This window comes from Coregonus lavaretus (genome assembly GCF_964263955.1).
Source record: "Coregonus lavaretus genome assembly, chromosome: 23".
In the NCBI taxonomy this organism is placed as follows: Eukaryota; Metazoa; Chordata; class Actinopteri; order Salmoniformes; family Salmonidae; genus Coregonus; species Coregonus lavaretus.
Genome location: NC_140010.1, coordinates 43280470 through 43305154, shown reverse-complemented (window position 1 = coordinate 43305154; position 24685 = coordinate 43280470). Strand labels below are relative to the sequence as shown.

General features: G+C 42.9%; 3 protein-coding genes across 4 annotated transcripts; 1 reads left to right on the top strand and 2 right to left on the bottom strand.

Annotated features, from left to right (window-relative positions):
• Nucleotides 1-3199: 3199 nt before the first annotated feature.
• LOC311150532 (uncharacterized protein) lies at nt 3200-5437 on the bottom strand (the record flags this gene model as incomplete). Its single annotated transcript, XM_084188013.1, has 4 exons — nt 3200-4128; nt 4302-4382; nt 4536-4616; nt 4993-5437. 4 exons carry the CDS (start codon nt 5435-5437, stop codon nt 3200-3202), a joined length of 1536 nt encoding a protein of 511 aa, XP_084044139.1.
• Nucleotides 5438-11933: 6496 nt separating this feature from the next.
• On the top strand, nt 11934-16981 carry proca (protein C (inactivator of coagulation factors Va and VIIIa), a). Of its 2 annotated transcripts, none has more exons than XM_084188150.1 (10): nt 11934-12038; nt 12360-12409; nt 12569-12675; nt 13325-13482; nt 13579-13603; nt 13862-13972; nt 14273-14413; nt 15431-15549; nt 15903-16020; nt 16294-16981. In XM_084188150.1, the coding sequence occupies exons 3-10, from the start codon at nt 12606-12608 to the stop codon at nt 16860-16862; spliced, it is 1311 nt and encodes a 436-aa protein (XP_084044276.1). In that variant the 5' UTR covers nt 11934-12038; nt 12360-12409; nt 12569-12605; the 3' UTR covers nt 16863-16981. The 2 variants fall into 2 exon arrangements, with proteins under 2 accessions (XP_084044276.1, XP_084044275.1); XM_084188149.1 differs by having other exon boundaries at nt 11935-12038; nt 12592-12675.
• A 3297-nt stretch (nt 16982-20278) lies between these two features.
• dusp28 (dual specificity phosphatase 28) lies at nt 20279-24195 on the bottom strand. Its single transcript, XM_084188131.1, has 2 exons — nt 23386-24195; nt 20279-22171 (listed from the first exon to the last, which is right to left on the bottom strand). Exons 1-2 carry the CDS (start codon nt 23743-23745, stop codon nt 22055-22057), a joined length of 477 nt encoding a protein of 158 aa, XP_084044257.1. The 5' UTR covers nt 23746-24195; the 3' UTR covers nt 20279-22054.
• Between the last annotated feature and the right edge of the window lie 490 nt (nt 24196-24685).

The following is a 24685-nucleotide window of genomic DNA, read 5'->3' as shown; positions in this document are numbered from 1 at the left end:
CAGGGACCTTAGACATTTTTCTTTTGGTGTTTTTCAGAGTCAGTAGAAAGGCCTCTTTAGTGTCCTAAGTCTTCATAACTATGACCTTAATTGCCTACCGTCTCTAAGCTATTAGTGTCTTAACGATCGTTCCTCAGGTGCATGTTAATTAATTGTTTATGGTTCATTGAACAAGCATGGCAAACAGTGTTTAAACCCTTTACAATGAAGATCTGTGAAGTTATTTGAATTTTTACGAATTATCTTTGAAAGACAGGGTCCTGAAAAAGGGACTTTTCTTTTTTTGCTGAGTTTACATTGCATTCGGAAAGTATTCTGACCTTGACTTTATCCACATTTTGTTACGTTGCAGCCTTATTCTAAAATTGATTAAATATGGTTTTAATCTACACAAAATACCCCATAATAACAAAAACATTTTTGCAAATGTATAAAAAAAAAAAAACAGAAATACCTTATTTACATAAGTATTCAGACCCTTTGCTATGAGACTCGAAATTGAGCTCAGGTGCATCCTATTTCCATTGATCATCCTTGAGATGTTGCTACAACCTGATTGGAGTCCACTTGTAGTACATTAAATTGATTGGACATGATTTGGAAAGGCACACACCTGTCTATATAAGGTCCCACAGTTGACAGTGCATGTCAGAGCAAAAACCAAGCCATGAGGTCGAAGCAATTGTCCGTAAAGCTCTGAGACAGGATTGTGTCGAGGCACAGATCTGGGGAAGGGTACCAAAACATTTCTGCAGCATTGAAGGTCCCCAAGAACACAGTGGCCTCCATCATTCTTAAATGGAAGAAGTTTGGAATCAAGAAGACTCTTCCTAGAGCTGGCCGCCAGGCCAAACTGAGCAATCGGGGGAGAATGGCCTTGGTCAGGGAGGTGACCAAGAACCCGATGGTCACTCTGACAGAGCTCCAGAGTTCCTCTGTGGAAATGGGAGAACCTTCCAGAAGGACAACCATCTCTGCAGCACTCCACTAATCAGGCCTTTATGGTAGAGTGGCCAGACGGAAGCCACTCCTCAGTAAAAGGCACGACAGCCCGCTTGGAGTTTGCCAAAAGGCACCTAAAGGACTCTCAGACCATGAGAAACAAGATTCTCTGGTTTGATGAAACCAAGATTGAACTCTTTGGCCTGAATGCCAAACATCATGCCTGGAAGAAACCTGGCACCATCCCTACGGTGAAGCATGGTGGTGGCAGCATCATGCTGTGGGGATGTTTTTCAGCGGCAGGGACTGGGAGACTAGTCAGGATCGAGGGAAAGATGAACGGAGCAAAGTACAGAGAGATCCTTGATGAAAACCTGCTCCAAAGCGCTCAGGACCTCAGACTGGGGTGAAGGTTCAGCTTCCAACAGGACAACGACCCTAAGAACACAGCCAAGACAACGCAGGAGTTGCTTCAGGACAAGTGTCTGAATGTCATTGAGTGACCCAGCCAGAGCCTGGACTTGAACCCGATCGAACGTCTCTGGAGAGACCTGAATACAGCTGTGCAGCGACGCTCCCCATCCAATCTGACAGAGCTTGAGAGGATCTGCAGAGAAGAATGGGAGAAACTCCCCAAATACAGGTTTGTCAAGCTTGTAGCGTCATACCCAAGAAGACTCGAGGCTGTAATCGCTGCCAAAGGTGCTTCAACAATGTACTGAGTAAAGGGTCTGAATACTTTTGTAAATATACTGTTTCCGTTTTTTATTCTTTATACATTTGCAAAAATGTCAAAAAAAACGGTTTTTGCTTTGCCATAATGGGGTATTGTGTGTAGATTAATGAGGGGGAAAAAACAATTGAATCCATTTTAGAATAAGGTTGTAACATAACAAAATGTGGAAAAAGTCAAGGGGTCTGAATACTTTACGAATGCACTGTACAAAGCCATACCACGTAAGGCAGGGAATGGCAGAAGTGTTGTGCCAGCCTCAACACTGCCAGCTTCAATCTCACCAAGTGGTGCATGTGTAGTGGTGGCCATACGCAGGCATACTCAGTATTCACACCTTTGTCCTTTACAGATATACACACTATTTATAATTGAGAATATTTGAATGATTGAACAATTGATAGATCCATCCTAATTCCTTTCATCTCTGCCATTATAAATGGAGGGAATGACCACCTATAGCTAGCTACCTACACCATATAGACAATTGTTGATACTTAAGTCATTCTCACCTGATGGCAGAGAGAGGGTGATGCTCAAATCTTGGTATGTCATAGCTGGTGCTGGATAGTCTTGAACGATCCTTGTACAGTGTACAGACAGACAGACAGATACACACACACACACCTGTTTGGAATGATAGCTAGCTATCTTTAGCCTTTAGCTCGATGCTTGGTGGCTTTTAATATAAGCTCCCTGTCTTGTCTGTCAGTAAAGCCACCAAGCATTGAAGGAAGTCAGCTAGCTAGCTAACTAACTAATGTTACTTGTTGGTGGCCCTTATTTATAACTAAGCTGGCGAAAGCTCGCTAGCTGGAGCGATGGTCAGGTAACGTCAGATAGTCACACAGCTTTTACTTTGAAAACAACTAGCACAAGTATCCTGTTGCAGCCCCTCCTCTCTACGCCCACAACGTCTCTGTTCATTAATTACATTTTGTGGATGACATAAGAAAAATGTATTCATGCAGTCGAAATGGTTATCCGTCTTATGCTGATTGATATTTTTTTGACAATAGCTCTAATGATGAATCCAAAAAATATAGCTCTTATTATCAGAACGCTAATATCATAAACATGCGTGTAGCGACATGAAGTTGGATTTTTGTATCCAAAAGCAGATAAGTTAAAACTAGCTAACTGAGATTGTGTTATATGGAGTTTATGTGTGAATGTGGAGGTCACAAACGTCCAAGGATAACATTTCCTAAATTGGCACTTTGCAAGAATAAGTGATTTTACTAAACAACACAATCATAAACACACTCACTCATTAAGATAAACAAATCAGTCAAACAAATAGGTCGTTTTGTGGGAAATTTTACTTTGAGATCAAAGTTTAGCTTCATTAATGTTATAGAAAACTACCCAGAGCTAACAGGCCATTCGAAATGGCTTCTGATTTATAGAAGGTGCTGTGTTGGTGTTTCCTTTGAGAACTTTGTTAATGTATGTGTGTGTGGATTGTGTGTCTTCATATTATATGTGTGTGTAACCTGTGTCTGTGTAACTGACTCTCACTGACTAAGGCGATGGGGTGGTGGTTGGCCCCTCTATCTGCCCCCAACTATAGGTCCCCTCGTCACCACTTGGAGCGGCTGCTGGAGGAAAGTCTCGGAACAAGGGCAAGTCGCAGGAGTCGGGGTGGAGCAGGAAGCCAGAGAAGGTGCTTCTGCTCTCGTTGTCAGCGTACATGCCGTTGGTGATGGTGTCCTTCACCTGCAGCCACACCCGGTCGCCCATGGCCAGGTGGAGCACCACCTGTTGGCTAGCGGTGCCCAGATGGGCTGGCTCCGTGGTCTTCACGATAGGGTTGAAGTTATGGAACAGACCCACCTTCAGCACCTTGCTGAACACCACCAGGTGGTAGCTGAAGACATAGGTGCCGTTCACCGGTGCCCTGTAGATGCCAATGGTGGGGTCGAAATGAAACTGCTGGTTGGTGATGACTTGGGTGAACGGCACGGGCTTGTCCGGTAGTGGGTAAATTGTGCCGAGCGCGGCGGAGAATGAGGACTGGATGGTTGGCGAGCACGGTCCGGGAATGCCCATCATGCCGAGTTCGCCCTGGTTGCCCTTTTCACCGTTGAGGCCCACGGCACCCTGAGGGCCCACCTCACCCTGCTCTCCCTTGGGCCCTGGGATCCCTTGTTGACCGTCTGCCCCGTCTGCTCCATCTGTGCAGTTGCACACGCCCTCCGCTCCCAGTTCACCTTTCTCACCATCCGTCCCGGGGACCCCAGGGGCACCCATGTCCCCTGTGTCGCCCTTGGGCCCCGTAGTCCCTGGAGGGCCAGCTACCCCGGGGAGACCCCTGGCTCCAGCCGGTCCGGGTATCCCTGGTTGTCCTGCATGGCCCTGGACACTTTCACAGGACGCAGGGCAGGTCCCTACCTCTCCCTGGGGCCCCATCTCTCCCTGTGGACCCTCCAGACCCTGGTCCCCTTTGTCCCCTGAAACACACGGCACACAGCACACGGCACACACACACACACACACACACACACACACACACACACACACACACACACACACACACACACACACACACATAGATGAGATCTAAAGTTCCAAAGTTGGATGCTGGAGAGATTAGTTTATGTTCTGCATCTGTTGTTTGACTAACCTTTGAAGCCGCGGGCCCCCTTAGTGCCGGTGAAACCCATTGGCCCAAGCTCGCCCTTCTCATTTTGATCTCCCTTCTGACCTGTAACAGAGAGGTATAAAGTAAGAGAAAGAGAGAAGAAAGTTGCAAATCATTTTCTGCAAGCTTGGATTACCGTCGCTGCTCAGATATGGAACAGTGCACAGCTTTTTTGCTTTTTTTTTAGTCTTAACAGAATTGACAAGTATCACTTACCCTTCAGTCCTTGGCGGCCCACGAACCCAGGCCGACCTCTGAACCCTGTGAGTCCTCTCCTCCCAGGACTTCCTGGAATACCTTTGTGGGTTAAGAACAACGACGTAAACAATATGTAGCTAGCTAATATACTGTATTTAATATATTATATCTATGCTTGAGAGTGGCAGAGAGAAAAACAGAGAATGAGGCAAAGACAGTGGATGCAGCTAGTTGTATCGTTTGTTAAGATGGTGTGTAGACCTAAAATACTGCCAGAGCAAAAGAAAAGGTCCACACTTCTAATTAGGGTGAAAAAAAACGAAATGTTTTTGATCCATTTGAGACAAACCATATTTTTTCACCTTCATTTTAAGAGAGTGTACATTTCTTTTTCTACTTCTAATGGGACTACCATAAATACAAATAAAATAAAGGTACTAAATAAATGAATACTGTTCTATGCCTGTCTACATACCTGGCAGGCCCCTATCTCCGCTGTCTCCTTTGGGTCCCACGCTGGCCTTGCAGCGGGAGCAGATGCAGAACCAGGGCACCTGGTCCATGGGGGGCGGCACTGGCACCTCCAGCAGTGTCTGGCAGTATGACATGTCTAGCATGTCCGGCTCCGACCCGGCCTCACCTACCAGCAGTTCGCCAGTTCGCCAGTTCCCAGTCATGTTCATGTGAGGGTTGGGTGGCATGTTCATGTGAGGGTTGGGTGGCATGGAGAAGCCAGGATTGGGGTAGTCGGAGGGGAGCATGGGACCGTTGCGGGCATTCATGTTCTGGTTATTGGTGGGCATAGGGTAGTCAGGCATTGGGTACATGTGGAGGTCAGTAGGGGGGATGGGGCTCTCGTCGGAGCCTGGGGACGGGAGAGGGGGCATCTCGTTGTATCCCCCGGGGGGTGAAGTATGCATCGCCGAGGAGATGGTGGAGCATAGGAGCAGTCCCAGCAGACTGGTCGTCTTCTAGAGAGAGAGAGAAAGATAGAAAGAGAGAGACAGAAAAAGAGACAGACACACACACACAGATCCAGAGAGACAAAAAGAGAGAGCCAGATAGGGAACGAGAGAGTGAGAGAGATATTTCCAGTTGTTTTCATGACCTTTCAACAGAACTACTTAATCAATTTTATTTCTTCAAACAATGACCCAAAACTTGTTTTTGATACAAAATGAGAAAAAAAATACAGTGGTATCTCATCGGGCACAAACTGGTTAAATCAACGTTGTTTCAACTTAATTTGTCAACATATTGTGAAATGGAATCTATGTGGAAAATACATTGGATTTGAAAAAAGTCCTCAAAAAGTTGTTTGGAGGGTGAAACTTCAACCACAGGATTATGTCATCATGGTAACCAATTTTCAACATAGACAAATCTTGTATAAAATATGTTGAATTTGTACATTTGAAACAACGTCAGATCTTCAACTTTATATCCACTATCAGAAAAAAACAATAGTCTGGGCAGCACCTCCTACTGGACAGTTGATCTATCTACAGCTATCCATTTGGTTTCTCATCCAGGGTGTTTACCAAGCCCAGCTTTGATATTTGTCACTGACTACTACCAATGTTCTATCATGAGAATGATTACTGAGAGATCTCTTAATAACTAAATAGATAAAGAATAGGACTAAACCAAATCAAACTTTATTTAAAGTGCATTAAAAGTTTGATTTGATTTAGTCCCCGATTATTTGATTGAGATGGAGACATGAATCCAACATATCAATTATTAATTTGTAGACAAACTGGATATTGAACTGTGTTTGGTTGTCAATGCAACCATATATCAACATTTGAAGAAGCTGTATCTTCTGCTTGGATAGTTCCATCTGTGCCACGGACTTAGTCTGGGTTTAATTCCAGTTTGTCTACAAATTAATAATTTAGATGATGGATTCATGTCTCCATCTCAACCAAAAATCTCATTTAGTCCTATTATTTAACTTAGATTTTTGGTTGAGATGGAGACATGAATCCAGCATATTAATTATTAATTTGTAGACAAACTGGAATTAAAGCCAGACTAAGTCAGTGGCATAAAAGATACATCTCCTTCAAATGTTGATATTTGGTTGCGTTGATAACCAAACACAATTCAAAATCACTTTTGCAATACAGTAAATAGCATAAAGTTCAGGCTATCTTACAAACTAATGTACCACTATTTATTCAACCTTAAAATGAGTAACACACCCATGGCCACATTTTGAGATTACTGTAAATGTAATCTTATGTAATCATAGAAAGCGTGCATGTTCAAGATAGCATGCAAAGGTCGCAGGTCTGTGGAGCTCTTCACAATTGCTATAATAATCTGTGCATAATCTTGAACAGCATTCATCACTTGTTTTAATGTAATCTCAAATGCAATCCAGGTCATTTGGTTGTGCTATTAGATGAAGCACGGTGATAACACAATAAGTTGTTGTAAAAATATCTGACATTGTATTCCCATTTGAACTTTGTTGTGCTTTTAAATGGTTGAAAGCGCAGTGATAACACATTCAGATGACAACTAAACCAAAAATCAGATATGGTTTTTCCATTGACATTTGGTTGTGCTACCTCCCGAGTGGCGCAGTGGTCTAAGGCACTGCATTGCAGTGCTAGCTGTGTCACTAGAGATCCTGGTTCGAATCCAGGCTCTGTTGTAGCCGGCCGTGACCGGGAGACCCATGGGGCAGCGCACAATTGGCCCAGCGTCGTCCAGGGTAGGGGAGGGAATGGCCGGCAGGGATATAGCTCAGTTGGTAGAGCATGGTGTTTGCAATGTCAGGGTTGTGGGTTCGATTCCCACGGGGGGCCAGTATGAAAAATGAAAATAATGTATGCACTCACTAACTGTAAGTCGCTCTGGATAAGAGTGTCTGCTAAATGACTTAAATGTAAATGTTAAGATGGTTGAAAGCATAGTGAAAAAACATTAGAATTCAACAAACTTCTGGCTCTCTTTTTGAGTGTTTGAATAAAGGTTGAAATCTCATTGATCAACGTCTCAACCAAATATTACCCACATTTCCACACTGAAATTGCATGATGTGCCCAGTGGGATGTTTTCAGTTAACCTACACCATACTTAATCTTGTTTATTGAACAGTTATAATAGTGATTAGTGACTAATGTACTTTTGTCCTGAGAATTATCCACCAATCCCTTACCAATCACTGTACGCTCATGTCTAACCAATTTATTATGAAGACTATCATCTACTACAGATAATGCAACAAAACAATTTCACTTCTTACTATAGGACCATACAATCCCTATCAACCAATAACACAGAACCTTCATCAATCACCAATACACTTATCAACCAATCAATTGTGCCACTCATCCATAAAACTGATCACTCATTCACGACTCACCAATCCCATTGGTCAATACTCAGTTCGCTCAGTTTCAGTTCGCTGCAGCTAGCGACTGGAACGAGCTGCAAAAAACACTCAAACTGGACAGTTTTATCTCCATCTCTTCATTCAAAGAATCAATCATGGACACTCTTACTGACAGTTGTGGCTGCGTCGCGTGATGTATTGTTGTCTCTACCTTCTTGCCTTTTGTGCTGTTGTCTCTGCCCAATAATGATTGTACCATGTTTTGTGCTGCTACCATGTTGTGCTGCTGCCATGTTGTGATGCTACCATGTTGTTGTCATGTTGTGTTGCTACCATGCTGTGTTGTCATGTGTTGCTACAATGCTATGTTGTTGTCTTAGGTCTCTCTTTATGTAGTGTTGTGGTGTCTCTCTTGTTGTGATGTGTGTTTTATCCAACAACAACAAAAAAATGTATCCCAGCCCCCGTCCCTGCAGGAGGCCTTTTGCCTTTTGGTAGGCCGTCATTGTAAATAAGAATTTGTTCTTAACTGACTTGCCTAGTTAAATAAAGGTTCAATAAAAATAAATAAAAATACCCATACAAGAACAGCCCAAAGTATCAACGGTCAAACCAACAGCCTTGACTCACTGGTAATAGTCTTTTGAAGTTTTCTATTTTTCAAAAGACTATTACCAGTGAGTGCTCCGTGCAGGTTTTCAACCACCACAGATACCCTTTTCACACTACCTTGCCGTTTCAAACCAAACTGTGTTGACTTATTTATACATGGTCCTTTTCAGCAAAGTTCCAGCAACTATGGTGGATCTATATAACTAAGCCAGCTCAGTACAGCTTGGTTTGGCTCAGCTCGGTTCTGCTCAGTAGTGTGAAAAGCCCCAAAGATCCCACTCACAATTTAAAGAGTTGCACTCACCATTCCTTTGGAGTCTTGTGTCATCATGTGCAGGATGAAAGATATTAGTGGAATGATGATCAGGACAGAGGCATTGATCAATTTATAGGCCTCGCCCAAAACAACACTTTAAATCCACCTTGCACCCTCTAGACCTGCAGACAAAGCATATGAGGGAGGAATGGAAGGTGGGAGGAGGAAGAGATACTTCATTGTGCTGTGTACAGAGCAACTAGGGCTTCTACCTGTAAAATGACCTCATTAGCGATCAACAGCATGGTCCACAAAATTATATAATCAAAAGAATAGAGGGGTAAAAAAAAAAGAGCGAGAGAGGCGTCACCCGTGTTGCTACAGTATATTCCACCCTCTTCCTTGTCCCATGACTCCCTCCACCTTGCTCTCTCTTCACTTTTCCTCTCACCTCTCACTCCTCTCCCTCAATGTCACTTTTTCCGTCTTCCTCTCTCTCTCCATCTCCCTTTCCCTCTCATTCTCTGCCTCTCGCTCCACTCTCCGAGGTTTCAGAGAAGGTGTTGATGGAGAGATAAGGAGCTCAGACAGAAAACAGATCTATTTCAGACAGCTGGGTCTGTTGTAACCAGCACTCCATAGACACAAGGGGCTCCACTGGCCTACTTCAGCTCATGTGTCTGTTTCTGGACTGGACTGCTTCCTGAAACCAAGACTGTGGCCCCCTAACAGGAAATGTCAAGACCCCCCAATATAGACCTGGGCCCATATTCATATAGCATCTCAGAGTAGAAGTACTCATCTAGGATCTGTTTAGCCTTTTAGATCATAATGAATAAGATTGGATGGACAGGGGGTGACCCTATCGTAGATCAGTACTCATACTTTGAGATGCTTTATGAATACAGGCTCTGATAAATCACATTGGAGCGATTGCAGTGTGTGGTCTCTTGTATAATATTTGTTTTATATCCAGGACTTGCTCAAAGACATTGGTATGTCTGTACTATTTCCCAATATAATATTGTACATTACATTTACGCAGATGCTCTTATCCAGAGCAACTTACAGGAGCAATTAGGGTTAAGAGCCTTGCTCAAGGGCACATTGACAGATTTTTCACCTAGTTGGCTCGGGGATTAGAACCAGCGACCTTTCGGTTACTGGCACAACGCTCTTAACCACTAAGCTACCTGCCTGACACACTCTGCATTTTATTGAGGAAAAGTGTGTTGAAGTCTTGTTTAAAGTAAGGGAAGGGCAACATGGTCTTGTCTTTGGGTTTTTCAGAGAAAATGAAACTTTGGTAGAAATATGATTAATGTTTAATTAATGGTTGACAAATTAATTAATGGTTGACAAGGGCAATAGTTCAGAGAATTTGTGTGACAGTTATACGCAAGAAAACACCTTCTATAAAATGTCTATACGGATTAATAATGTTATGTATATCAATAATGTTATTTACATCATATAAGCATAATTAAAGATGCACTATGCAGAAATCGCTCCACCCTTTTCCTGGTTGCTAAAATTCTAATAGTTTAACTAATTTCAGTTTATGTAACAAAACAAGCAAGTATAGTGTAGAGAATCATTGTACCATCCAAACCGCAGTGAAATATATTTTCCGTAACCAAAAATATTGTATTTTCAGCTGTTTGAAGCTGATGTACAAAACCGAAAGTAAAAGACGCAAAAACGAGCGCGCATAGAACAGATCTGCCGCTTGAACAGATCTACCGACTTGCTTTCAATGAGAATGACAGATCTGTAACTCACATTTCTATGTGAATTTTGTTGGGTCGCCCAAAAAGTTACAGAATTGTAGCTTTAATATATTAAGTCAAAGTAAATCATGTATTTCACGAGTTGAGGATTTATGTCTTACAATGTTGGCATGGATTCCATCGTGTGCTAGATTTACGATCAAATCTGCGCGTACACATTTTTTGGGTACAAATGAAGCCCCACCAATGTGCTTCTTACATGTTCCAGGGAAACAGGATTAGGGTGGACCGGTAAACTGGTCTGGGACACAACACAGGCCCCTAGCGACCAAACCCCTGACCCTGTTACCTGTGAGGGACCACTTAGCGGGACGGCCAGTTCCGTACCCATAGTGTCCTGGGGAATAACCACACCCTTCCCTCCAAACACCTTTGTTCCCCCCCTGCAGAACTCTATTATCCAGGCCGGTTCTGTAATATATCAACAGTGTGGATACAACAGAAACCTGAGCCATAGAAACAAGGCCCGTGCACAATGAGGATAATGGAGGATGAATGGCGACCCCAATAACTGGCCTCATTTCCACACTCTCAGACACAAATACAGGCCAACCGAAGGTGGCATGCTGTTGTCAATGTGCCTCTGTGTTCTAGTACCCTCTGCGCTTTCTCAGCTTGGTGCCATTTGAACAGTATAGCGATGGTGTACAGTATGTCTGTGTGTGTGTACTCGTGTGTGTGTGTGCGTGTTCGCATACATTTGTTCATACTTTTCTCTGTGCTCTATTGTTCGTCTATATGTAGGCCTACGTGTTTACGTTTCAAGTACTTTGAGCTTTAAATTGAGGCTTCCTAAGCTATTGTGTTGAGAAGGACAGTAGTATTTTAAGAAGGCTACTTGATGCCTTCCCTCTTTCTGAGGGTGTGAATTTGCATGGGAGTGTGTGTTACATAATTGAAAAATGAGAGGTATCATTCATATATGAGTTTGTCCATATAGCATTGTTATCCACCATTGACCCAACTTAACATAATTTTTTGAAAGTATTGGTAACCCTTCATATGAATACCCTCTCCGTTATGCATTATAAGCACATTCACAATGCCTTATGAGCTATGTATAATGCACTATCAACAACAGAGATGCTAATAGCTGCTCATAAACATCTATAACTACATTCATAAAGTATTATGAGCAGGGAGCATAATGCTTGTTTGTACTATTTTGCATATCTTGTATCTGTTACATGTTTCTTACTTAATAACTATTAATGATTTAATTGAATTGTGTACATTATACTGTATAACAAGATGTATGTACAGTACATATTAATGATTAAGTTTGATTTAATGTATATGACCTTAATTCATGTGTACTCATGTGTGCTTGCTTGTGCTTGTGCTCATGTGTGCTTGCTCAGGTTAGAATGGGAGGTGAGTATTGTAGGGAACACTGACTGAGATAGACAGTAGTAACACAGACTGTGAACTCACAGTAAACATCTGAAGTTAGTCATTAACACAGTTTAAACATCACATCCCGTCAGTCCTGTCCCGGCCTTGTTTCTGAAGATGTAAGTAAAAAAATACCTTTTGTGAATCCTTTGTTTTGACATTTCTCTTTTTCATCGGACAATTGTCTGTTTTGATCAATTAAATGTTTTTATTAGTTGATGGCATGGTCATGAGGCAATGCTAATTCACTCCATGGGCATTTATCCCTCCTCCTATCATTTGGACAGGGCCATGTTTGTAGAGATTCCACAGTCGCTAATCGTATCTTTATAAACATTGCATGAGGAAAGATGCAACCAAAGTAACCCAAAGCATGGGGAATTAGCGCACCAGTTTGTGTTTCTCTATGTATCACTAATATTTGAATCTCTGTTTCTTAGAGAAGAACATTGAACTGGAGATAATTGAGTTTGTTGGTCTTTACTATCTGGTATGGGACCTCTATTTTTATTTAGCAATAATTCATTTGGTTTTATGAAGATTTAGATCTTATACCAATATAACTTGTTAATACTGAGTGTACAGCTACTGTGTGAAAATCAGATTAACGTAAACATAAATCTCTAAGCTACCATTTGCAAATGCTTAGTTGACAGTTTCCATTGGCTGCAGGGTCTGTAGATATCATGGGCAAGATTTTCCTCTGTGTGACTGCGGCTCTCGCTTTGTGGTCGGCTTCTGCTCTCAGCACATCAGGTAATAAATGTATAATCTGAAGACCCAGTAGCACGTTTTTCATGTCCACCACTAATGTGATGCAATCACCTGTAAGGTCACACCTGTATACGGACAAACATTGCTAAAAGTTTATGTATTTTTGTAATGTTTCTATATAGTATATAATAATACTGCATGTGCAAGAGGAATTGGAGACTAGCATTGTAGTTCCTAATATCACGGGAACTACAAACAGTTCTGGTGCCTAAAGAGTTACATTTCCTGAATGCTTGCTGTGGTAGGGAAATGCTAGAGTGCCATGTTGCACAAGCACATTGAATAACATTCTAACCTTACAAGACAGTTTTAATCATTTAGCAGATGCTGTTATCCAGAGTGACTTACAGGAGCAATTAGGGTTAAGTGCCTTGCTCAAGGGCACATTAACAGATTTTTCACCTAGTCGGCTCAGGGATTAGAACCAGCAACCTTTCGGTTACTGGCACAACGCTCTTAAACACTAAGCTACCTGCCGCCCCCAGTTCATTGAGTTCTAATATCAGTTGCCTTTTGCAATGCAAAGCAAAAATGAGCGTTTCATATTGGACAAGTCCATGGTAGTCCTCCCTGTTATAGCCCGTTTACCTCCTCTTAATGCCAAATGAACACACCTGGTTTTGTTTGTCAGTGTTTTCCAGCGGTCCTGAGGCCCACATGCTCCTGCGCTCCAAAAGGGCCAACACCTTCCTGGAGGAACTGAAGCCTCCATCGATGGAGCGGGAATGCGTGGAGGAGAGATGTGAGTTTGAGGAGGCAAGGGAGATTTTCAAAACCAGGGAGGCCACGGTAAGCTGTTTTTAATTTAAAAAATGGTGTATACCATTTATCAATTCTGTATGGCGAAGGAATAATAGACTTTGACAGTCTTCTACTTGTTTTCAGTTGGAATTCTGGACGGTTTATACAGGTCAGTGAAGTCTTTTGTTCCGAATAGACTCATATATCCTTCTAACTGCCTTGAATTTTATACATTTTATGTTGTACATTATGTAAACACATTGGCAAACATGCATATTGGGGAATCAGTTCAATGAACAAGACAGAGCTCTACACAATGTTTAAACTACAATCAAATGTTTTCTACCAAAACACCTTCACTCTCGGTCTCCCTGTGTCAATGTACTGTACCTCTCAGGGTTACATCTGTCTTTGGTGTGTATCTTAGATGGAAATCAATGCATTTCAAACCCCTGTGTGAATGGGGCCTGTGTGGACCGCTTCCAGTCCTATGACTGCAGCTGCAATCCAGGATTTGAGGGAAAACACTGCGACCAACGTGAGCCCCTGACACCACTGTCTTTGATATGTTTGCACCTGTGATGTTCTTGACTTTTGAGTGTTTGTTATGTCTCTGATTGGGTGTAAAACATACTATATTTTTCTGTGATCAACTTTTTGTTTCCTAATATATGAGAAACAAACATTAACGTGTTTGTTATGTCTGTGACGTGATGTGATACTATTTTCTGATGTGTGTTTTGTCTTGGAGAGTACTTGTTATGTCTCTGGTTCTGGTTCTGTTTCTTGTGTTGGTGCTTCTTTGTGTTTTGGCTTTGATACTGTCTGTTGTGAATAGCTAGCACAGCCACTAATTGCGCAATAGCCAACGGTGGTTGTGACCATGAGTGCCAAAACAATGAGGATGGCCTGAGACGTACCTGCAGATGTGTCCAGGGATACCGTCTCCACCTGAACTCTAGACAATGTGTCCCCAAAGGTAAGAATTACTCTGGGGCCCTGTCTAGAAAAAACTCCGGCTAGGGGAACCATGCCTGGTTCTCTTCTGTTGGCACAGGGAATTCTCCTCACATGGGACACCATTAATGTAGGGGATTGTCTAATTTGTAAGTATGTGTTATAGAAATGTGTACGAGAGTATACAGTGTTTCGGAATGTTCATCCATGTGTGTCTTAAGCGGAAAAACTCGGGTAGGTGGAGAAAGCAGAGAGAGGCGGGTGGAAAGGACAGGGCAGGCAAAGCAGTGACTGTATGAAATGACAAAATGTTTTTGTGTTTTGTGTGACTACAGTGCCCAAATAAATCAAAATAGAGACAGGTTCTTATTGAGCGAGGCATCAAAGCGAACAACCCACCCACCCTGGTTCGGTTGGGTCATTATAATTCAAAACAATGCATTCTAAAATAAATCACACACATCAGTGGCGGTCAGTGCCATTTAAGATGAGGGAGGACACATTTTGCTTTCAGTCCTAGATTAATTATCTGATCCTTTGATTGGGTGGATAACATGTCAGTTCATGCTGCAAGAGCTCTGATAGGCTGGAGGACGTCCTCTGGAAGTTGTCATAATTACTGTGTAAGTCTATGGAAGGGGGTGAGAACCATGAGCCTCCTAGGTTTTGTATTGAAGTCAATGTACCCAGAGGAGGACGGAAGCTAGCTGTCCTCCGGCTACACCTTGGCGCTACCCTACAGAGTGCTGTTGAGGTTACTGTAGACCTTCTTTGCAAAATAGTGTGTTTTAATCAATTATTTGGTGACGTGATTATATTTAGTATAGTTTTATCTAAAAAGGATAACTTTTTTAATGTTTTACCATTTTTATTTTTATGAAATTCACTGAGGAGGATGGTCCTCCCTTCCTCCTCTGAGGAGCCTCCACTGACACACACGCCTCGCCCACTCACCTTTGGCGAGTTTATCATATTAGTGTGTGACTGCTTGTGCTTTAGTGTACAGTACAGTCTCTCTCCGTTCCTCTCTTACCTTTAGGTCACCACTCCTGTGGGCAGCTACTGGTGGCCAAGACCTCCTACAGTAAACCCATTCAAGGACTACTGCCCTGGCTGGTAGGGGGAGAAATGGGCAAGAAGGGGGAGAGCCCCTGGCAGGTACCATCCATACATTGATCCATACACTATCCATACATTGATTCTGTTTCAGTACCCATCCACTACAACTGACATAAAAAGTAGTCTAGTGTCAAGATGATTCCACTTCCCAGCCAGTAAAGGGAAAAGAAAGACACCATGTAATTTCGAGATTTGCAGGGCAATATTACATTTGTGGTTGAAACATCTAACTGGATCTACACAACCAATGACGTGGGATGTGGAATCATATTGACATTAGACTACGATGGAAATCTGAAAACATCTGACGAACATACATTTAGGAGTGTAATACTGCTTTAAAAAGTAATGTACTGTATAAAGTTGTTTGTGTGTGTTTGTGGGTGTCTTAGGCTCTTGTGTTGAATGCAAGGGGGAAGTTTCACTGCGGAGGGGTCTTAATTGATGAGAACTGGGTCCTCACCGCAGCCCATTGCCTGACCAGTAGCCTTCGCTTCAGCGTCAGACTGGGTAAGTCACATTATACCTTCATCACTTCCCCGATACAATTATTATTATACACACCGGCAGACCAATCCTTCTCACCTTCTTCTCCCTATACACAGCCAGTTTATGGTAATTTTCAATAGGGCATGCAAAGGAAAACATTTAAAACCTATTGCAATGGAAAATGAGTGTTTCTCATCAGTGACTGTAAAACACTTTATCCTATGTTGCTGCAACCAGCTCTTTATCACTGATTATCCATATTTAACTTTCACTCCTCTACTATTTCAACAACAGGTGACTACGAGCGCTATAAGCTGGAGGGCACTGAAGTCACTGTGCCGGTGATCAAGACCTTCTCTCACCCGAACTACAACAAAGAGACGGTGGACAACGACATCGCCCTGCTGCGCCTGGACTCTCCTGTCACCTTCTCCGAGTACATCCTCCCGGCATGCCTCCCTAGCCGCGCTCTGGCCGAGGGCGTGCTCCACCTCAATGGCACACGCACAGTGGTGACGGGTTGGGGCAAGGAGGAGCAGAACTCCCAGCGCTTCACCTCAGCCCTCAACTTCATCGAGGTGCCGCTGGTGGAGCATGAGCTGTGTGCCCGTCACATGGTCAACAACGTGACAGGTAACGTTCTGTGCGCCGGTGTGATAGGCCGGCGGGAGGACGCGTGCGAGGGCGACAGCGGCGGCCCAATGGTCACCTTGTACCATAACACCTGGTTCCTCATCGGCCTGGTGTCCTGGGGCGAGGGCTGTGGTGACGAGGACAAACTGGGCATCTACACCAAGGTGTCCAACTACAATGAGTGGATTGAGAGTGTGCGGAAGGGGTGGTACAAGGCCCCTGAGCCCTAAGACAAGTCCCTCTACATTTCAAATTCCTTCCCTCCATCCACCCTACTGAGTCTATCCACCTGGGTACAGGTTAGATATCTAACATGCTTTGTGAAATAAATCAACACATTCTCAAGTTTCACAGTTGTTCTTTCATGTTACTTTGCAGATTCATTATTTTGTCATCTTTACAGACAAAGGTACAGTAGAATACTGGCCTTTGGTATAATTCACAGTTCATATTCTTGGTCACACTTTATTTGGATAGTCCCATAAAGATTATCTACAGATGGTCATACTATGAACAAACTATCTGTTGATAAGCAACTGCTTGCTAAGGTTAGGGTTACAAGTTTAGATTAAAGGGGTAAGGGTTAAGGTTAGAGTTAGGTTAAGGGTTAAGTTTAGGGTTAGGATAAGGGTTAAGGTTAGGGCTAGGGTTAGTGGATAGGGAGTTGAAATGTTGTTGACAGTTATTGAACATCTGCTTTACATCTACACATCATCTACTTGGGACTATCCAAATAAAGTGTTACCTTTTTCATTGCTGCCCTGCTTAACAACAGATATCTACGTTTTCCTATGAGATTTACAGTGATATACTTTCTTAAAGGGATTGTAGTTGCCTAATATTCATCCCTAGTTCATACAGAAGCCATTTTTCTATTGGCTATTTCTACCTCGTTGTAGCACATCCAGTAGAATGGTTAAAGGCCAGCACTTGTACAAACAGTTGTTCACGAAATTCACAGATATACAGTCTCATAGATATACAGTCTCAATTATCATATGGTTGATTTCTTCTCTCTAGTCTAGATTTTTTTTGTCTCTTGTCTTAATGTTTTTTATGGCTTAAACATGTCAGACACATAGCTTCAGTAAAGTCTCAAATCCTTTAGGCTACATAAGCAGTACCTAGCACCTGAGATACACATAATACATGTAATACCAAAGACAGGTCATAGATTAACCTATAGCAATTAACAACATTAAACAACACTGAAAAAGTGTCTAAAAGTACCCAAGATATACATTCAACAGACACTCTTATCCAGAAGCAATTAGTGCAAAGTGCCTTGCTTAAGGGCACATCAGACAATTTTTCACCTACTTGGCTCAGGGATTTGAACCAGCAACCTTTTGGTTACTGGCCCAACACTCTAAACCGCTAGGCTACCTGCCGCCCCATATGTATGGAAGGGGAACATCTGATCATGGTTGCAAACAGGTTTACCTAACGTATGCTGGGATGCACTCACAATAACAAAAAATATATGTACGTGACCATATAAGCACCCCAACAGCCAAATCAAATCAAATTTTATTGGTCACGTACACATATTTTGCAGATTTTATCGTAGGCACAGCAAAATGCTTATGTTTCTAGCTCCAACAGTGCAGTATACCTAACAATACAAAACCATACACAGAAATCCAAAACATTTAAAGAAAGAAATTAAGAAATATCAGAACAAGCAATGTCAGAGTCCAGAATATATATATATATATATATATATATATATATATATATATATATATATATATATATATATATACACTACCAGTCAAAAGTTTGGACACACCTACTCATTCAAGGGTTTTTCTTTATTTTTACTATTTTCTACATTGTAGAATAATAGTGAAGACATCAAAACTGTAGTAACCAAAAAAGTGTTAAACAAATCAAAATATATTTTATATTTGAGATTCTTCAAATAGCCACCCTTTGCCTTGATGACAGCTTTGCACACTCTTGGCATTCTTTCAACCAGCTTCACCTGGAATGGTTTTCCAACAGTCTTGAAGGAGTTCCCACATATGCTGAGCATTTGTTGGCTGCTTTTCCTTCACTCTGCGGTCCGACTCATCCCAAACCATCTCAATTTTGTGGAGGCCAGGTCATATGATGCAGCACTCCATCACTCTCCTTCTTGGTAAAATGATGACAGCTTTGCACAATCTTGGCATTCTCTAAACCAGCTTCATGAGGAAGTCACGTGGAATGCATTTCAAATAACAGGTGTGCCTTGTTAAAAGTTAATTTGTGGAATTTCTTTCCTTCTTAATGCGTTTGAGCCAATCAGTTGTGTTGTGACAAGGTAGGGGTGGTATACAGAAGATAGCCCTATTTGGTAAATGACCAAGTCCATATTATGGCAAGAACAGCTCAAATAAGCAAAGAGAAACGACAGTCCATCATTACTTTAAGACACGAAGGTCAGTCAATACGGAACATTTCAAGAACTTTGAAAGTTTCTTTAAGTGCAGTTGCAAAAACCATCAAGCGCTATGATGAAACTGGCTCTCATGAGGACCGCCACAGGAATGGAAGACCCAGAGTTACCTCTGCTGTAGAGGATAAGTTCATTAGAGTTACCAGCCTTAGAAATTGCAGCCCATATAAATGCTTCACAGAGTTCACATCACAGACACATCTCAACATCAACTGTTCAGAGGGGACTGTGGGAATCAGGCCTTAATGGTCGAATTGCTGCAAAGAAGCCACTACTAAAGGTCACCAATAAGAAGAAGAGACCTGCTTGGGCCAAGAAACACAAGCAATGGACATTAGACCGGTGGAAATTTGTCCTTTGGTCTGGAGTCCAATATGGAGATTTTTGGTTCCAACCGCCGTGTCTTTGTGAGACGCGGTGTGGGTGAATGGATGATCTCCGCATGTGTATTTCCCACCATAAAGCATGGAGGAGGAGATGTTATGGTGTGGGAGTGCATTGCTGGTGACACTGTCTGTGATTTATTTATTTAGAATTCAAGGCACACTTAACCAGCATGGCTACCACAGCATTCTGCAGCGATACGCCATCCCATCTGGTTTGTGCTAAGTGGGACTATCATTTGTTTTTCAACAGCACAATGACCCAACACACCTCCAGGCTGTGTAAGGGCTATTTTACCAAGAAGGAGAGTGATGGAGTGCTGCATCAGATGACCTGGCCTCACAATCACCCGTCCTCAACCCAATTGAGATGGTTTGGGATGAGTTGGACCACAGAGTGAAGGAAAAGCAGCCAACAAGTGCTCAGCATATGTGGGAACTCCTTCAAGACTGTTGGAAAAGCATTCCAGGTGAAGCTGGTTGAGAGAATGCCAAGAGTGTGCAAAGCTGTCATCAAGGCAAAGGGTGGCTACTTTGAAGGATTTCAAATATGGTTACTACGTGATTGTGTTATTTCATAGTTTTGATGTATTCACTATATGGATGGACCATTTCAGTTTGTCAGTGATGTGCACGCGCACGCCGAGGAACTTGAAGCTTTTCACCCTCTCCAGTTGATGGATATGGATAGGGGCGTTCTCCCTCAACGTCAACAAAGTGAAGGAGCTGATCGTGGACTTCAGGAGACAGCAGAAGGAGCACGCCCCATCCATATCCATCGACTGGAGAGGGTGAAAAGCTTCAAGTTCCTCGGCGTGCGCGTGCACATCACTGACAAACTGAAATGGTCCATCCACATAGACAGTGTGGTGAAGAAGGCGCAACAGCGCCTCTTCAACCTCAGTAGGCTGAAGAAATTCGGCTTGGCCCCTAAGACCCTCACAAATTTCTACAGATGCACCATTGAGAGCATCCTGTCGGGATGTATCACCGCCTGGTAAGGCAACTGCATCGTCTGCAACCACAGGGCTCTCCAGAGGGTGGTGCGGTCAGCCCAACGCATCACTGCCTGCCATCCAGGACATCTACAGCACCCTTTGTCACAAGAAGGCCAAGAAGATCATCAAGGACCTCAGCCACCCAATCCATGGTCTGTTCACCCCACTACCATCTAGAAGGCGGAGACAGTACAGGTGCATCAGACTGAAAAACAGCTTTTATCTCCAGGCCATCAGACTGTTAAATAGTCACCACTAGCCGACCTCCGCCCAGTACCATGGACTGAACTTTAGTCACTGCTACTAGCCAGCTGCCAACCAGTACTCAACCCTGCACCTTAGAGACCGCTGCCCTAGGTACATAGCAATTGAACACTGGTCACTTTAATCATGTTTACATACTGTTTTACCCACTTCATTTGTATATACTGTATTCTAGTCAAGGCTCATCCTATATAACTACTGCTGTACACACCTTTTCAATTCATATACTGTCCATACTGTCTATACACACCATCATATACATATATATTTATATTCCGGACTGACATTGCTTGTTCTAATATTTCTATATATTAAATTGTTTGGATTTGCGTGTATTGTTTTGTATTGTTAGGTATTACTGCACTGTTGGAGCTAGGAACATAAGCATTTCGCTACACCCGCAATAACATCTGCAAAATATGTGTACGCGACCAATAACATTTGATTTGATTTGATGCTTTATCTACTCAATAGCAACCCTCTATTGTAGCTTGTTGTATTACCTGAGCACAGGTCATTGCACCTGCTCTACATTTGCTGCTATAACTAACGTTTAATGGCTTAAGACTCTTTCAATTCCTGCAGAGTTTAGATTCAGTATTGCTCAAATAAATATTTAATGTGTGGCAGAGAAGAGTTTCTGAGCTGAAGAGATTTCAACACAAAAAGTCTGTAGTAGTACATCTCCACAAAGCAGTCCATCGGGTTTGTCATGTTTTTTACTCTATTCCATTGTAATACTTCCCTCTAGAGGTTAAAGGTGGCACTGCAACAGTCTCTGCAGTGTTTGTACAGGTGTATATAAGTGCGGTCAATAAGTATAGAGCCAGAGTAACACTCTCTATGCAACCCATGGAAATATACATTATTGTGACATATTATTAAGAGATTGGGTTGCTTTATGAACCAGCTGTCCACCTCTTTGGATACAATGCTAGTTTCCCAGACACAGATGTCCTTTAAAAGTGCTATATATATTTAAAATTTTTTGTCATTTAGCAGACGCTCTTTTCCAGTGCGACTTACATGAGCAATTAGGGTTAAGTGCCTTGCTCAAGGGCACATCGACAGATTTTTCACCTAGTCGGCTCGGGGATTAGAACCAGCAAACTTTCGGTTACTGGCAAAACACTCTTAGCCACTAAGCTACCTATAAAACTCATGTATCATTAAACCTAGTCCTGGATATAAAATTGAGATTCTCTATTGACCATGGTTTTTAGTCTAGGACTAGGCTTAATCTGTGTCCGGGAAACCGGCCCAAAGAGTTTCAGGACTGTCGGCTTAGGGTGGAGAGCTGCAGGGTCCTAGAGGGCGAGGAATATGGCACAACGTTAGGTTGGGGCGTTGTCCACCTCCCCCCGCCTCTTTTTCAGCTCTTGCTCATATCTTTCCAGCTGGGCCCAGAATCCCGAGTTGGGGTCCACCACTGAGCGAGAAGTCCTCACTTTCTGGAGAAGAAGATGAAGAAACGGAGTGTATAACGTAATCAATTACCTGATCAGCCCTGGGACATACATACTGTAGCTGAATCACACAGCACATTGGGTGCATCTCAATACTCTAATATGACTTCCTCTCCTCTCCTCCTGACGCAATGACATTAAAGAACTGGGCAGATATTTAAAGCAAGCAAAGTCTTGGTAAGCATCCTTGAAACAGTTTTTACTCAGTCGTGGTTAATTTCAGATCATTGAAAATGAAAGAGAGGAGAAGGAGAGGAGACTAAAGGCATCTGCATGCTTCCCAGCCGAAACAGTTTTGAAGAGTGTGCATATATTATGATGACATTTTGTGCCGTTTTTGTTCGTTTTGGACTTCGGTAAGTGTTTTTTCGGCTGTTTGGGCACACCACATTTTTTCTCTAGGCAAGTCGAAGTCTGTAGCCGAAGTCTACGCCCCTTCACATTTACATTTACATTTACGTCATTTAGCAGACACTCTTATCCCTTCGTCGGTGATTGGACAACAAAGACAATAAAGTCTTTGTTGTCGTTCAATTTGAGATGACTCGTTTTCATGCACATTTTTTCATTGAGAAATACTGCACCAAACATCTTAGATTTAAAATCGCGCAACTAAGATCTCCTCAGCAAAAACATCAAAAATTAATGACAACTTCTTGAGTTGTCTTAGGTGAATTCTGACTATTTTGAGGAAGTCTATACTGGCTACAGCATCTCAAAAAGGACAAACAGTACTATTGCCGCTTTTTGTCTCGTTGTTCAAGTGAAGGTCTTTTTGGGGGAGCATGCGAGCACACTCGTTCGGTTCGCCTAGCCGAGTTTGGCTAGGTGCCAGCCAAACTGAAGCATGCTGATGCCTTAAGAGGAAGCCACTTTGAGATGCACCCATACGGTTTACAACCACAAAAACAAAGACAGACAGAAATCAGCTGATTATTCTACTTTACATTAGAGACTGAGTTTGGGTGAATTCAATTTAAATTCAGTCTATTCAGGAGGTTAATGGAAAAGTCCCAGTTATTGTCAATGAGGATTTTGAGGAGTCACTTCGTGAATTGACAGAGCTATTAACCATCTCGCCCTGGAAAGAATCACAATTACAATAAAATGACAATTAGACCAAAACGTCTTGCCATCTTTAACCCATCACTCCCATCCCTCCCTCCCTCCCTCCCTCCCTCCCTCTTTTTGTCACCTACCGTAAACGCGTCAGCCAATGAGAGCTTGCGGTACTTCATGAGGTACGCCACGCAGATGGTGGCAGAGCGGCTGCGGCCGTTCTTGCAATAGACGACGGTGTGGCCTCCCTTGGATGCCTCGTCCCGGATAGCGTCGGCACAGCTGTCGAAGTAGCGGTACAGGTCCTCAGTGGGGTCGTCGTAGACGGGCACACGCAGCGCAGTGATGCGTGACGCCTCGGGGAAGGGCTGCTGCTTGGACACGTTGATGCACAGCGTCACTGCCTCCTGCTGGATGAGGTCGTCAGTGCAGGCCGAGCGCGCGTTGCTGATGAACAGCGCATTGGTGACCTTGCACAGCTGGAGCTGCGGCTGGAGCATCGTCGACGGATGACCTTTAACCCTGGTGACACGTCGACCTTTGCTAACTAACCCTGCGCTGCGCTCACACGCTCACTCGCACGAATGTCAACTTTCCTTTCTCCTATTTCACATATACACATGCACTTGCATACAACACTTTCGACTTGTATCTTTCCCACAAACACTTCACATTGACATTGATACAGAAGGCTGCAATGACATTCTCACACTACACACAAATAAATAACAGTAGCCTACACACTGCACACAAGTAGATTCACACTTTTCACATGCACCCCCTAATGACAATACAAACACATGCAATCACACTTCCAGTGACATTCATTCATTCCACAAACATACATACACTCACTAACACCGCCTACGCACTTGCTCTCTCACTGGAACACACTCTTCCTAGGGAAACTGTCTCTCCTTCAGGCTATGGCATGTGGGGGTTGTCGTGGCAGTCAGCTCTGGCCATCTGACTCTGTCCTAATAGCAAGCTATATTTATTGTAGGGGTTAGGTAGGTCCACGGTCAGGCACTCCCTGGGTCCTAACACCAGTTTAGTTCACGTTTGAAGGCTCCACAGTGATTCGTATTCTATGTGATGAGCTGGGGGTAGATTTAATAGAGTAGATGGTCTTTTTTAGTGTAGTGATCATGCAGTGTGCACCCACACACATATGCACAACACACACACATTTGAAGAGTAGATCAGAGAAGAGATTGAATTATATCAATTAAAAGAGGAGAGTATAAATTCACACAATGGGGAATATGACATTTTTAAAAAGCACACATTTGAAGGTGCTTATGTGTGATGGAAAACACATAAGTAATACAACTCATTATGACCATAAACACACCGGTATTCCACAATCATAAATTCACTGATATCCTAGGAACTAATCAGAATCACATTGATTCAGAGACATGGACACACACAGACTTA

What these genes read in the sequence shown, in the direction of transcription:
- proca (XM_084188150.1), top strand. Translation starts at nt 12,606, where the DNA reads ATGGGCAAGATTTTCCTCTGTGTGACTGCGGCTCTCGCTTTGTGGTCG. An exon ending in TTCTGCTCTCAGCACATCAG is followed by an intron (nt 12,676 to 13,324) that starts GTAATAAATGTA and finishes TTTGTTTGTCAG; the next exon opens with TGTTTTCCAGCGGTCCTGAG. An exon ending in TAGACAATGTGTCCCCAAAG is followed by an intron (nt 14,414 to 15,430) that starts GTAAGAATTACT and finishes TCTTACCTTTAG; the next exon opens with GTCACCACTCCTGTGGGCAG.
- dusp28 (XM_084188131.1), bottom strand. Translation starts at nt 23,745, where the DNA reads ATGCTCCAGCCGCAGCTCCAGCTGTGCAAGGTCACCAATGCGCTGTTC. An exon ending in CATTGGCTGACGCGTTTACG is followed by an intron (nt 22,172 to 23,385) that starts GTAGGTGACAAA and finishes CTTCTTCTCCAG; the next exon opens with AAAGTGAGGACTTCTCGCTC.